This window comes from Siphateles boraxobius, unplaced genomic scaffold (genome assembly GCF_051911475.1).
Source record: "Siphateles boraxobius isolate OS27281-9 unplaced genomic scaffold, OSU_SipBor_1 8, whole genome shotgun sequence".
Taxonomy (NCBI): Eukaryota; Metazoa; Chordata; class Actinopteri; order Cypriniformes; family Leuciscidae; genus Siphateles; species Siphateles boraxobius.
In genome coordinates, this window is record NW_027509208.1 from 30,955,189 (window position 1) to 30,970,968 (window position 15,780).

At 47.0% G+C, this 15,780-nt stretch overlaps 1 protein-coding gene across 1 annotated transcript in view; it reads left to right on the forward strand.

Moving 5' to 3' along the window:
* The window catches only part of mei4 (meiosis-specific, MEI4 homolog (S. cerevisiae)), an 82,532-nt gene that overhangs the window by 43,453 nt on the left and 23,299 nt on the right, over positions 1–15,780 (forward strand). Inside the window, exon 4 of the mRNA XM_077219666.1 lies at positions 3,798–3,929. Within this exon, the coding sequence (XP_077075781.1) occupies positions 3,798–3,929 (132 nt within the window). The remainder of the gene's footprint in view (positions 1–3,797; positions 3,930–15,780) is intronic.

Sequence of the window (15,780 nt, forward strand, 5' to 3'; positions counted from 1 at the left end):
GTAGACATTGTTCGGTCCGAACTGAAACTCGCACACCAAGATGCCGAGGGAGGGAGGGAGTCAATTTTATACTTGTCATAAGCTGTTTTCAGCAAAGAAACGGTCCGTATCTCCGTAATGGAATCAGTGTCCCTACTGGGATGCACTTGATTCTGATTTTCACAACAGTGTCTTCTTAGGATGTTGGAATATTTCCTGCGCTGTCTGCAGATCGCTCGCCCATTCTACTATTTCTTGTCCGCTGATTAATCCTTTAATCCCTCCATGCCCAACACAAGCCATAAAATCAACCTGTGAACATGCAGTTCACTCTGGCAATGTCACAAGAGATAATTCAGCGTTTTCATCTGGCAGACAAACCTGCAAAAATTTCAACATAGGTGTATGTAATTATTGTGGCGGCGCTCATGCCCACTCCATATGTCCAGTGACGAAAGTTGTCAATATAAGATCATAAAATTATTTGTCTTAGGGCTGGGCGATATGGCCTACAAAAAAAAATCCCTGATTTTTTTCACAAAAAATCCGATTTACGATTTAAATCGATTTTTTTCTCTCCCTACTTAAAATCAATCTGCAGATGACAAAGAAATTGTTCAAAACAAGTTTTAACTTTATTTTGTTTTAATATTCCCTTCTGGGATTTGATCTCCATTAAAGTGCAATCAGAAACAACAAGCCAAAAAGACAAGAGGACAGGCCCTGTCTTTGAAAACAATGAAAATGTAACATAAAATAAAATGGGTGGATTGGGATTGGGGGGATGTGTAAAAAAAATAAAAAAAACTTGCATCACAATAAGTGCATTGTGATTGTCAAATTATTTGGTAACTAAACATAATTTTATTAAGTTTACTGGTATGCTAATGTTTTTATTATTGCTTAACACAAATTTCATAATTTCAATTCAATTCTTGTGATTTGATTCTGATCTTGATTCAATATAAATTCCTTTGGATAAATAGGTACAGTAGATACGTTAATGTGTTAATTGTTCTCCCAAAAAAAAAAAAATCACCTAATGCTGTAAACATACAGAGAGCCCTGTCAGCTGGTATTATTAAAGGTTAAAACTAACTCAAATTAAATAAAATGCGTTTTTTATTTTATAATGCGTCTAACTAACATGCGTGCTACGGGTCATTAAAAGCCATCCTGACGTAAATGTAACGTTACGTGACATGTTGTTCTCCAGCTGTTTTATGGACATCTTTCCGCGGTTGAAAAACACTGATCGATCGATTTTATTACATTTCGGTAAGTTGGTAGTAAAGAGTAGCCTAACAGATGTTCGGTTCACGTGCCGCTTGAACTGAGATCTGCCAGCGTTCTTTCACGTCACATTTACAAGCGCCAAAACGGTGTTTATTGTTTGAATTTTGTAATAAAATTGACAGAATCTGAGAGCTGAGAATCTGTTTCATATCGATAGTAACCTGCTCTGTCTTGTCTGTCGGTGTCAGTGTCCTCTTTGCTTCGCAAATTTTCTCTGCGTGTGAAAATGGATGTGTGGCGTGAGAGCGTGTTATAAGTGACAGAATTGCGTCTCTCACAGTGAACTCGTGAGAGTTGGCGGCCCTGCAGATTCAGCTTGTAGCCTAAATGTTTTTGGGGGGTGTGCTTCTGCTGCCGCGGCCTTGCTCATTTGCCATGTTTGTGTATCTCTATCATGGCAAGCGCTGAGCCTGGTCGGAACTACGGGAGCCCAGATGGGAGCGTCGGCGGTATTTAAAGAGAAAACCGATTTTCATTCCAAAAAATCGGCGTAAACTACACATTCGAGTTAATCAATAAAATCGATTTATCGCCCAGCCCTAATTTGTCTACTCCCATGAATATGTCCTGTCTGTCTATCGAATTATCTCATTATCCAGACGTTAACTTTACTAACTATCTGCTTTCTGGTCTTGAACATGGGTGGAGAGCCTGCTTTCCCATTAAAATTATCTGTGATAATCTTCATTTCACTCTTTCAGAACCAGACATAGAAGATAATTAAATCGAAAAAAAGAAGTTGAATCAGGATTCATGATTGGACCTTTCGACAACCCCCCTTTTGAAAACGCCTCATCGATCTGTCATCTCCAAGTTCCCAAGTATAAATAGCACTATCTCCATTGAACAATTTTCTCTTCAATACCACAACGTTGATCAAGCAATTTCAATGATTAAAAAAATGTAGGTCACGGCGCCTGGCTTGCTTAAATCGGCATCGCTTCGGCATTCAAAGTGATGCTAATCCACCCAAATGCATGGCAACTATTAGACATTCACTGGCATTTTTTTTTACTTTGCAGTCCGTCTAACATTTGGCTCCAAAAGCAGCCCCAAAATCTTCGACACTCTGTTAGAAGCTGTATGTTTGATTTTGTCTAATAATCACGCAATCCCTTACATCATTCATTTAATTGATGATTTCCTAATTATCCCGCCACCCAACGCAATCCAACATCTTCTCACAGTCCAAAACGTTTTGGGAAAACATTGGGTCCAGCTACATCCATCTTATTTAACCTGAATACAATCAATTTCCAGGCTTCATTGCCCAAGGAAAAAATGTATAGAATAATTCTGCTTGTGTTTACCCTCCTTGACAGACCAAATTGTTCCAAACTCGAACTTCTTTCACTGCTCAGCTATCTAAATTTTGCGATGCGCATAATTCCACATGGCCGCCCTTTCATCACATATCTTCTCTCGCTGGCGTCTCAAGTTTGCGCTTTAGATGATCAAATTGCTTGCGCATGCCATGACAAGCTTAGTTTATGGATAACATTCCTTGATCCGTGGATCAACCTGTCTTTCTTTTACAGTAACCTCCGTTGACTTTGGGGGATTTTATCAAGGCCGTTGGTTTGCGTCTCCATGTCCCCCTCAAATTTTGGACACGCTACAGCTATCAGCCTCCTCAGCACTATTTAAAATTGACCCCATCGTTGACAATGAAGCAACCATGCACTGCATTAACAAAGATTGTTCTCGCTCCTCCGCACTGATGCCACTCCTGAGACACCCTATTTGGATTTCAGCCTGTGATCAATTTATTATAATTGTTAAACACATTTCCTGAGCAAAAAAAAACAAATCACTATTCTGACCTGTACCTCACTATTATACCTCGCCTGCTTAAACCTACAGTAGCAAAAAGAGTGTGGATGTTGTTTCTGTTTATAATCTTTGAGAAGGTCTCTCTAGCTGTGCATAATTCCACTTTGAAAACATGAAGGCTGTCTTCTATGTTATAATGGCATCAATTTTATCTTCTGCTTCATGTGGCCAGCTTTTCTGCATTTCATTTCGTTCTTTGGACTGCTGTTGCTTTCTTCGAGGTGCTTTATATCTGCCAGTCGTCCTGAATTTTACAGTAGCAATGATATCAATAACATTCGTATTTTTGAGTTAGACAAATCAAGAAGAGAATATCAACAGTGTCTGCAGAAATGCTTGGTTTAAAAGATATAGCCTTGACAAATTGGACACTACTGTTATCAGTTATGTATTTATTTTGACAGATTCAGTGGCAGGAGAGATCAATATATTAAAACATACAGAAATTATCAGATGCTACGTCCTTAATAACAATGTTCAGACCCTTACTGAAGTAAATCTAGTGTGTCCACAATTTTGTGTGTGTGTCCATGTACAAGCGGAGTCAGATCAGGAGTGTTTACACAGTTATGAGTTCTGATGTGAATATTAAAGTAACAATCCAATGCCAAAGTGAATAACATGTTTAACAAACCTACATTGCACCTGATCAGACAGATCAGTTTGATGTGGTCTCATTCTGCTGTTAGTTCTCAGTCCATGAAGTGCTGTCAGAGTGCCTGCTGGCTCTGGGAGGATGTTCTGTCCTGAGAACTCCATTTATTCAACTCCTGATGTCTGAGATCCTTCAGATAGCGCAGCAGCTATGGGAAACCTGTGAGGTAAGTTACACCACACTACACATACAGTAGATATCAAAACATTCTTTCTATTTAGGGACTTGTTTGTTAGTGGAAAAGTTCAGTGTTTTAATTTAATGCATTTTTCTAATGAAACTGAAATCAGAATGTTACAGTATTATTGGCCGTATTACTGAAGCACCTTAAAATATATTAATGACAATATTTTAAAACAAAATTGTATGTATTACAATGTATTGGGTAAGGAATTCTAAAGATAAGCGTCATATTAAACCATACATATATTAACCTTTTATAACCTGAATCTAAAATAGTTTTTTTCACATATTTTGGGGGGGTTTCGACTGTAAAATTAAAACACAATGTGCTGTCTTCAAGTGCAAGGTGTCTTTTTTTTCTCCAGAAAACAACTGGGTTTTAAAAAAAATTACAGTTGTTGACCATGTGTGGTGAGTTTGTACAGAGAATTTAAATAGGCAATTTAAAAAAATTGTTTATTTTATTATTTCATGTAGTAAAACTCTCTAACCTGCTGCGTTTCCCGTATCTCTCCTTTCAAATCATTCCTTCCCGCTCTACCCAAAAGCTGCTATGGTTTACTGAAATTATCATAATAAAACGTATATTGCTGAAAAGCGCATGTCACACGAGCATGCCGACTTGACTTCTGTATTGTGACATATTGTGAAACAGCTTTTCTAATGTAAAAAACTATAGAGCGGGACTTGACTATATCCACCGATATAATTTCAACCAGTAACCAGGTTACTTTGGTGAATGAAAACAGCGTATTGGAATCTGTAAAGGCAAAAATACATCTGTTTTCTCTAGGTTTGCGGCTGTGCGTTTTGTGTGGGTTTTAGGTGACAGGTTGTTGGCTATAGACCTTGGTAAGGGTGGATGCCATATTGAATTTTATGTGGATGAAAACTATGCTTTTACTAACCCCATCACAAAAAAAGGAAAAACATTTATTGTTTTTGTCATTTTGATGTATACTACTGCTTCCAAGAAGTTAGAATAATTATTTTTCTTTTGGCCTCGAAATTAGAAGTTGCCATCATATATATATATATATATATATATTTTTTTTTTTTATTATTACTTTCATTACCAGAGCAAAAACTAAAACAAGCCTAATAGTTACTAATAACAAGCAATAATGAAATTTATTAATGAAATACAAACATTTAATAAAGTAATCTAATGTTAAAATAAAACTGCATATATTCTACACTGTGTAAATATGCATTGATTCTTATTAAAGCTAAGCTATTCAGTCAAGAGCAGTAAGTTATTTTCTCTTTGTCTTTTGTTGTTTGATTAAAATAATGACATGGACAGCAGCAGGTAGACTATATTATGCTGCTGTCTCTTACCATCTGAGGTCTGAGGTGTTTTCTGGGTCCTGGAGGTGTTCTGACATGCTCTGACATTTGTGCTTATTTCTGTTACTTGTGACATTTTCATGGCTAAAGTCTTATTACATTGTATTCAGCACAAACTCTGCTACAGTAATATGTCAGCAGCATATATGTAAATGTTTGGACTTTTACGATAATAATGTTTATGCGTGGTTTGTGAAAAAACAAAAAACAAATGTCACTGAAATAAGGTCATAAAACCCATAGTGATTATTTCTTCACAAGACTTTTGAAAATTGTATCACGTAGCCAAGAATATTTGCTCCAAAACTATGTGAAAATCATCACAAAGACCCTCCCCTAATGGCCCTATCAGGTGCTATCAGCCCCGATCATTATGAGGAGCCTTGCACAAAGAATGAGGAGAAATTAAAAAAAGAATGGCTTTTAGGGATTTATTTACAACACAGCATAATCCAAAGATACACAACAAAGGACAGAAAGCACATTAGTAAACACACTGATCTAAAGAAAAAGACTCAAACAGTCACACACCTTTGTGCCATTCCTGAAACATAGTAGCCTACATACCTGTCATGTCCAAGGTGTTTGACTTTTCATTTTACCATGTTCATGTACAGAGACTCATGTGAATGTTGAAGTCAGCAGGACTCTTCCAGTGGCATCTGGTCCCTTTCTAAAAAACAAATAACTAAACACCTGTAAACATGTTGATATCAAGACAAACTATAGGGCTGCACGATTCTGGGAATACATTTTAGATTTTTCACTCACACACACATATATATATATATATACACACCCACTGCCGTTCAAAAGTTTGGGGTTGGTATGATTTTTTAAGTTTTTAAAAGAAGTCACTTCTTTACTCAGTACTTTACTCAAATACTGAAGTCACTCACATAGACTGCCTTTATTTGATTAAAAATACAAAACAAACCCAGTAATATTGTGAAATAATATTTCAATGTAAATCAGCTGTTTTCTATGTAAATATATAGTAAAGTGTAATTTATTCATGTCATCAAAGCTGAATTTTCAGCATCATTACTCCAGTCTTCAGTGTCACATGATCCTTCAGAAATCAGTATGCTATGATGATTTGATGCTCCAGAAACATTTTTCATTATCATCAATGTTGAAAACAGTTATTTACATTTTTTATTTCAGGATTCTTTGATGAATAGAAAGTTCAAAAGAACAGCATTTATCTGAAAAATAATATTTTGTAACATTAAACACTACCGTTCAAAACTTTGGGGTCAGTAAGAATTTTTATTTTATTTTTTGGGGGAAATAAATAAAATGGATCAATACTTTTATTCATCAAGGAGGAATTAAATTGATCAAAAGTGACAGTAAAGACATTTATAATGTTACAAAAGATTCTATTTCAAATAAATGCTGTTGTTTATAACTTTATGTTCATCAAAGAATTAAAAAAAAAAAAGGTACACAACTGTTTTCAACATTGATAATAATCATAAATGTTTCTTGAGCATCACATCATCATATTATGCTGATTTCAGAAGGATCATGTGACACTGAAGACTGGAGTAATGATGCTGAAAATTCAGCTTTGATCACAGGAATAAATTACACTTTTTACTATATATTCACATATAAAACAGCTGTTCCCTTTCAGTCGATAACGTCGGACGTAGTCGACGCCGACTGAAATGGGATCTCGCTAGAGAGCCTGTCTTCTTCGAGTACTATTGAACGAGCCAATGTAATTGGCGTGCGTGATTCGCATCACACACTCCGCCCCCGCGGCGGGGGTATAAATACGGAAGTGGATGCACGCACTAGTTGCCTTTCGCTTCGGAGCCGATCGTTTGATGTCTCTGAGAGTGCTGTTGTCTACAACGAGCGAGTGTGTCGGTGTTCTTCAGGAAGACTCTCCCAGTGTTGGTGTTTTACAGCGCGAGTGCAGCGGTGATCGCGAGCTTTGAGCTCTCAACTGCTGTTTTAACAGCAACAAATTTCTAAATGTTTGTGTGTGTTGATGGCTGGTTAGAGGGCGGAAAAGTGAGTGCTTCACTGTTTCAGTTCTCTGTTCAGTGTTGCCGCGGTCATTCCCCTGTGTGCTCCGGCACTGGTGACGGTCCTATTTTCTGAAAGAGCAACACGGGTGCGTTTGCGTCTTTTTCAAGATGTCATTCCGCCCGTGCGTTTCTGGGTGCGGTCGTTCCCTGTCTCTCTCTGATGGTCACAACTGTTGTGTCACGTGTTTGGGCTTACAGCACGCTGAGACAACTTTTGTGGACAGCTCATGTTTTCACTGTGGGAACATGACTGTCGCAGTGTTGAGGGCGAGACTCGCCTTCGTTCGCGGAGAGCGAGTCCCCATTACCATGCCCCACCCTCGGGTGCTGTGTGGGATGGGTGACCGGAGGATAGGGTTGGATGATCCGCCCGGTAACCATTCCCTGTGGGCTCCTCACTCCTCCCTTCCACTGCAACCACTGGAGCCTCCTGTGTTGTCTGCTGGTCCATCTGTAATGGGTGGGCCAGCGGTTTCACTCGGGGCTCCCCTGGAGGACAGGACGCCGATTGCAGCATCGGAGGGTGAGCTGACTTCTAGAGATGATGACTCGGCTGCATTGTCTCCCTCCGGGAGTTCAATGTTGCCCGAGCCGGATCCTGAATTATCAGCTATGCTGAAACGGGCCGCCGAGGCTGCCGGGCTCGAGTGGAACCTCCACCGTGTCCCGTTCAGTCTCGGTTGGAATCTGGAGTTTGGTATCTTGGGGCGGGCCGCGCTGGTTCTCAGCTCGCCGCCCCAGTGCCTTTCTTTCCCGAAATGCATGGAGAGCTTATCAGGTGGTGAACAGAATCTTTCTCTGCCAGAAACTGCCTGAATAGCTTTTCCCCCTCATTACACTTGATGGAGGAACGGTGAAGGGTTGCGAGGTGTCCCTCCATTGGAGCGGTCTGTCGACACAGGTGCACCTGTGTCCGGCGGCCGCTGCCTTTTGGGGGGATCCTCGTCTCCCCCCAAGGCCTGTGAGTTTCGTCTGTTCCGACGGGCAGAGCTTACAAAGCCTGTGGGCAAGCCCCTTTCTCTTGCGTGCCATGGCGTTGCTGCAGGCTAGGGCACCCATGGCATGCACGAGGGTAATCCAGACCGTGCGCTCATATGTGAGCACCGCACTGCATCCGACCTCACCCTCCGGGGTACGGGTGTCGTAGCGTGCGTGATCGGTCTGGCGATGTCCACCTTGGTGGTCCAGTAGCGCCTTCGTTGGCTCAGCCTGGTTGGTATGGCGGATGCGGACAAGGTTCGGTTCCTGGTCTCCCCAATTTCCCAGGTTGGGCTGGTCGGCGACGCGGTGGAGAACTGCATCAAACAGTTCTCTGCCGATCAAGCGCAGACGGAGGTCATCCGGCACATCCTGCCCCGGTGGCCAGCTGCTGCCTCCACCCGCCGCCGGTGGCAGCTCCTCCGCCTGCTCGTCGCCGTGGGTGTTCTCCGGCCGCCGCTCCTGCTGGCCCTCCGCAGCAGCCTCCACCCAGGCCTCAGCATGGAGCCGGCCGCAGTAGAGACGCCCAGCCCGCTCCAGGCGCTGCCAAGCCAGGTGGCCGCCCAGGAATGGATGAGATGCTCTTGGAGTGGCACGATCACTCCCTCCCCCCGGGTGAGGGCCGGGTGGAGCCTTTGTTTGTGTGTGTGTCTGTTCCGCCGCTGGCTCCCTAAAAAAAAAAAAAAAAAAGCGGAGCAAGCGGTACCCACACTTCAAAGAGAGAGCAATTTCATCTGTTCCTGGGTCCCAAGAGGGCCAGTCTGGCGGGTGTGACCCTGTATAGCCTTACACCCCTCAGCTCCCCCTTGGTCGCCAGCAGGCAGCTTGGTGCGTTCGAGGACCCGGTCATCCGCCTTCTCACGCGCCCCCTGCCGCTTGTGGAGACAGGTAAGTGTTGCACAGCACACTAACACCACTCTCTCTACTTTGCTGCCCCACCTCAGGCTCGGCTACCCCGCTCAAGTCAGTGATAGTCATCACATTAGGTGTTGAGCAGACGTGCTCCTGAAAATTCAGTGATATTCATCACACCGAGTGTTGAGCAGTGCTCCTGACTTGTGCGTGCTTATCTTATCCTGCTGGCGAAGGATTTGATATAGCCGCTCCTCCAGCCGGTACGAAGGCCAGTTGTAAACTCGTTCTTCGTGCTACTAGGGGGTGGGTCGTGACCATCTTGGCCCAGGATTGGTCTGCAGCTTTGACCTGAAAGACATGTGCTTCAGATCTCTACCTCCCGCACCGCAGGCCATCCTGTGTGTTGCGTCTAAGGGTGGAGTATCAGTACAGTGTCCTTCCCCTCGAGTGCTCCAGAGCCCGTTGGGTCGTCAGGTCAACTGGAAGAGAGTAGTCTCGCCCACGGGCTGAGTATCTCTTTCTTAGTTTTGGAGAGGTACTCGGTCCAACATGTCTCTCCAATGAGAATGTGTTCAGCTGGTGTTGAAGTGAGAAAGGGTCCCACTGAAAGAACTTTCAGAGGCTCCTGGGGTATATGGTAGTCGCAGCCTTTGGCTTCCTCCATATGTGACCGCTTCAGCGCTAGCTTCACGATCGAGTCCCGAGGTGACCGTGGCAGAGCAGCTCACCCTGTGTGACTATAGTTCATCCCGGTCTGCTGCCAAACCCTCTTCAACAGAGGGGCCATGTACAAAGGGCGTGTTTTAACGGGGGCCTGGGCGACCCCCGACTACACGGGCATTCGTGCCTCGAGTTGTTAGAGATTGCGACTGTTGCGCAAGCTTCCCCTGCATGTCACAAACTCACCCGTCACCTCCTCCTTGGAGTCAGACGCTTCTGAGGGCGCCTTGTTCCACTCCTCCCGCTTACTCAATCGTGCCGCCGTCGAGCCTCACGACAGTTATAGCCAGGGCAGTGGAGACTCCATCCCCTGGGTCCGGCTGGGTCATGACCATTCCGGGGCCGCTCAGTTGCCCCCCCCGGTTTTATTTTTCCGCCAGTGTTTGGGTAAACCGAGCGGACTACCCTTGGACAAACACTGGGTCTCAGCTGCCCCAGGGGCCCGCAGAAATGCGTTTAACCCCAGTGAGCCTTCTAAAAGTGACTGCGACTCATGGTCGCCTTGCGCCTGCTCAAGTCAGTGAGATCATCACACTTCATGTTGAGCAGAGTTGCTCCTGAAACTCAGTGAAGTTCATCGCACTCAGGTGTTGAGCAGCAATGCTCCTGTAGCTCAGTGAGTCCATCACAGGTAGCTCAGTGAATTCATCACACGCAGTGCTGAGCAGAAATGCTCCTGGTGCTCAGTGAAGTTCCTCGCACTCAAGTGTTGAGCAGAAATGCTCCTGAAGCTCAGTGAGTTTATCACACTCAGGTGTTGAGCAGTAATGCTCCTGAAGCTCAGTGAACTTGTCACACTCAAGTGCTGAGCAGAAATGCTCCTGTCGCTCAGTGAGGTTCTTCGTACTCAAGTGTTGAGCAGAAATGCTCCTGAAGCTCGGTGAGTTTATCACACTCAGGTGTTGAGCAGGAATGCTCCTGAAGCTCAGTGAACTTGTCACACCCAAGTGCTGAGCAGAAAATGCTCCTGAAGCCCAGTGATCTTCACATGTTGTGTTGAGCAATGCTCCTGTCTTTTGCGCCCGTCACTTGCACCTACGTGCCAAGTCAGGAGAGGAACAGGTCTTCATAGTTGCCCCTTATTGGCCCAACTAGACCTGGCTCCCATCAACAGCCTTCCTGACTTCCCCGGAAAACTCTTCGGGGGCGGGGCACGATGGCACACGCGTTCTTCCCCCGGGGATTCCGGGCGGTCTTACATCTGAACGCGGAGGTTCAGGTGGCTATCACAAGAATGTGTGATAGTTACCATCACTTCTGCGAGCACCCCCTAGAATGGGGTAGCGTGCTTACGCCTTTAGAAGTGGAACCTAGTCGTTGAGTGCGTCTTCTCTCCAGAGGAGATCCTGAAAGCTTTCGATCACTTCAGTGCTCTCTTTCCTGCAAAATGGGTTGCAGTAGGCTGTTTTCCTAAATCACCCTCAAAATGATGTTGCCTCGGTGTTTAAACGACGCTCATCGGGTTGCAGAAGTATGCAGAAGCACGTTCTGATCGTCAGGTTCCTGAGGAGCAAGGTCTTGTAAATCCTTGTGTCCCTCTTTATCCTCTTGGGCCTTGTCCCTGGTGCGACTGCACTGCAGAGACCGCCCCTGAGCCACTGCAGGTAGTGAGTTAAAAATTCTGTTATATCAGTTCTCCTGCTCGCGTGGTCTCTACTAGAGGGTAGGGACTTGCTCGCTTTCGGTCAACGTATTGTGCCTGGAGTCTGGGCCGGCTAACTCTCACAAGCTGAGACCCCGGCTCGGATTGTGCCCAAGGTTCCTACCTCTCCCGTAATAGGAGCAGGTGGTGAGCCTGCAAGCGCTGCCCTGGAGGAGGCAGATCCAGCCCTGGCTTCTCTGTCCGTTCGCTTGGACGTGTACAGAATGCAAGTCATAGACCTCAGACCAGCTCTTCAAATATCTGTTGGAATTCAGCAGAGAGGGAAGGCTGTTTCCATGCAAAGTTGCACTTAGTGCTTGCCTTCATTTCGGCAAAGATCCGAGATGCAACATGTCCACTTAGGTGTTGAGCTCCTCTATGATGAGTGTAAAGTGCTCCGCCTGGGCGTTGACGATATACTTTGCTAAACAGATTCTAGAGTTGGGGGCTGGACGACACCTAGTTGAACCGCTGCTTCCCGTGGGCTCCCTTCTCATGAAGCCAGTTTCACCGTGAGCCCGGTTCAAGTGTCGGCTTGCTGCGCCATTCCCCTCCTATGGACTGGATACGTGCGCCTTTCTACTCCAGTTGAGTTCCCTTAAAATTGAACCCTGTTGAGTTCCTCCACACCCCTCCGACGTCGGACGTGCGGAACGTCTGGTGTTAGGCCTACCACTCGTAAGCAGTGTGGAACCTGTGTTAGGCTGGGTCCATATGTTGCGGTCCCTTCGGTGACCCCATATGTGTATTCTTCCACGATACGGCTCCCTGCGGTGAGCCCGTGTCTTCCCTCGGCAGAGTCTCTCTGCCGTCACTGTCCGGTGTGTCTCCCCCCGTCTTAGGCTGGAGCCACCCCAGTGACATTCCATATGTTAGACTGCCCGGTTTCCGCCCAGTTCATATGTGTATTCTCCACATTACCTCCCTCTGGGTTGGATGTGGCTTCCGCAGCGTCCCTTCCTTCCAACGTACGGGGAACGCTTTCCCAGTGGTCCTGTAGGAACAGCAGTGACTTCCCTGGCCTAGCCCTGTCCTTCCCCGCCTTAAGTTTGCGGGGGCATCAGGAGGCTTTGGTTTAGGCACTGGAAGGTGGCAGCGTTAGTGGCGTGTTCAATGGTTGATCCCATTTCAGTCGGCGTCGACTACGTCCGACGTTATCGACTGAAAGGGAACGTCCTGGTTGCGTATGCAACCCACCGTTCCCTGAAGGAGGGAACGGAGGACGTAGTCCCCTTGCCACTACCGCTGGACCACCGCTGACCCCGGGTTACTCTCGGCTCCTCAGCGAAAAGCAACTAGTGCGTGCATCCACTTCCGTATTTATACCCGCGCCGCGGGGGCGGACTGTGTGATGCGAATCACGCACGCCAATTACATTGGCTCGTTCAATAGTACTCGAAGAAGACAGGCTCTCTAGCGAGATCCCATTTCAGTCGGCGTCGACTACGTCCTCCGTTCCCTCCTTCAGGGAACGGTGGGTTGCATACGCAACCAGGACGTTCCCTTTCGTCCTGGGAACTCCGACGTGTCGTCGGGGGAGTTCCCTGACGAATTGGGATCACGCTAGGGAGACCAATTGCCTTCGAGTGAATTAAAACGAGCCAATGAAAATTGGCATGCAAGATTTGCATTCTGCAACCCGCCTACCAGCGCGGGTATAAAGGCGGAAGTAAACATTGCGCAATGCTTTTAGCTTCGGAGCCGACCGATTGTGTCCTCTCTGAGTGAGTGAGCTTTAAGATTGTATTTTTCTTACGGCTACGAGTCTGCTGTTTCGGGAGGGAATCTCTCTGTGTTGGTGAGATGGCGTTTTAGCGACGGCGCGGTTTCCTGTCTGCCGGCTGCGTCTATATGCTGTTAATTCAAAAGCTGTTTTCACAGCTGGTAAGCGGTTGAGTGCGCACAGCGGGCTTGCAGTTTCCCTGCTTTGTTGCCGCGTTGGGTCACTGTGTGCTTCAGCACGATAGAGAGAGTACTTTCTTCCTGAAAGAGCAACATGAGTGAAGATCGCGTCCTTTTCAGGATGACGTTTCACTCGTGTGTTTCTGGATGCGATTGTTTCCTGTCCTTATTTGACGGCCACGTTCATTGTTTCACATGCCTAATCAGTGTGTGAGACTACGTTCGTTGGGTGGTTCATGTTCTGTCAGGAGTGCATGACAACGTCAGCACGTTGTTCGTCTCCCCTTTCTCGTAAAGGCTTGAGCCGCTCAGCGTGCCGTGTGCCGTCGAGCGCCGGCTGACAGCGCGGGTTGTCACGGCAACCCAGCGCGCGTCATTCGGCGCTCAAGATGCGCGGTCAAGATCAAGACTCGCGTGCCTCTATGAGGTGAGTCCCTTTGCTTATTTCCCGATCTAGTTTCTCTTCTGGTGCACCAGAGGAGGGCTACTTTGGCGAATAACATTGGTGATCTGAGGGTTTCAGTGAGCACGAACCACTCACTCCTCTAGCGCATCGCAAACATGCTGAGACTGTGTTCGTGGGTGGTTTATGCTTTCTTATGAGAGCATGACCACGTCGGCACGTTGTTCGCCCTGCCTGAAGGCTTGAGCGCCCAGCGTGCCGTGTCATCGAAGCGATAGCCACGTTCACTATCTTGCATGCCTGGTTGACGGCCACGATCACTGTTTCACATGCCTAATCAGTGTGTTGAGACTGCGTTCGTGGGTGGTTCATGTACTCCCAGGAGTGCATGACCACGTCGGCACGTTGCTCGTCTCCCCTTTCTCGTAAAGGCTTAAGCCGCTCAGCGTGCCGTGTGCCGTCGAGGCTTTCGGATGGGATTCTGGTCATTCTCATGAGGGACCAAGCATTTCATTCGGGGCCCCAGGGAGGACAGATGTCGATCGCTCCATCGGAGAGAGGGCTGTTATACTCTGAAATGATGCTGAGTTCCTACTATAATGGTGTGTTCTCATGCTGAAGATTCAGACTTAACAGCCACACTTTCCTGGGCTGTTCTAAAGTGCCTGGATGTGTGTGAAGAATTTTGGCAGTATGCAAGCATTTTGGTGCCAATATGGCAAGCCAAACATGCCTAAATCTGCAGAAGTTTTTCCTCTCTCACTACCACTGCACGTGCGTAGTTCTAACTCGGGGTCGAGCTGTGCTTAGTGACTGACCGTGATTAGTCATAGCGCTGGCCCTCGGTTAGACGATGTCCACACTGGTGGTCCAGAAGCACCTCAAAACCAGCCCTTTCGGAGTTTGTTTTCCCCCAGCCAAGGGAAGCAACCCTGAGAGGAGCGACCCAGAGTGTGTGACGATCTGCTCTCTGGGAGTGCGTGTCATCACCACTCCTTCCCCCGGGGGAGGGCCGGGTGGAGAATTTTTCTTTTCTGTTCCGCCGCTGTATCAGCGGTACCCAAAGTTTGAGCAGTCCACTTCCTCTGTGTCGTTCACGGGCCCCAGCGCTCAGATGGCAGTGAGGGCTACGGTCTTGTCACTCTCGTCTCTCGCTGGGTGAGGAGAAACCAGGACTCGATGCCCCCGGGCCTCGTCCCTCGTTTCCCCTCACGGTCGAGACTGGCAGTATAATAAGACCAGTTTCCTCCGTCCGAGAGGGTCAGAATGGCAGTGCGTGCCGCCCCCGAGCTGCACCACTCCCGTTCCCCTCTCCCCAGCTTGCAGATAGCAGTGACGCAGCCTCGGCTGCGTCGCTCCGGTCTGCAACTGGGCCCGGAGGCGCAGAGACCAGCATACGAGGAGTCAGGGCCTCGTTCCTTGTCTCTCCCCCTCGCCTCGCCACCGGGCAGTCCGCAGCAGAACGCCCACGAGCCTTCCCTGCCGTCTGCCCCTCGGAGGAAGCAGGTTGGTGTCAGGTCCTGCTGGCGAAGGACGCAATCGAGCCAAAGAAGCGCGTTTTCGAATGCATCCGTCCCCAGGATTGGTTTGCAGCGATCGACCTGAAGAAGGCGTACTTTCACGTCTCGATTCTCCCTCGACACAGACCTTTTCTTCGGTTTGCTTTCGACGGTCGAGCGTATCAGTACAAGGTCCTACCCTTCGGGCTGGCACTGTCGCCTCGTGTCTTCGCGCAAGTCGCGGAGGCGGCCATTGTTCCCATGAGAGAACAAGGCGTTCGCATTCTCAACTATCTCGACGACTGGCTCATTCTAGCTCACTCGCGAGATGTGTTGTGCGATCACAGGGACATGGTGCTCCGGCACCTCAGCCGGTTGGGGCTTCAGGTCAACTGGGACAAGAGCAAACTCTGCCCCGTGCAGAGGATCTCTTATCTCGG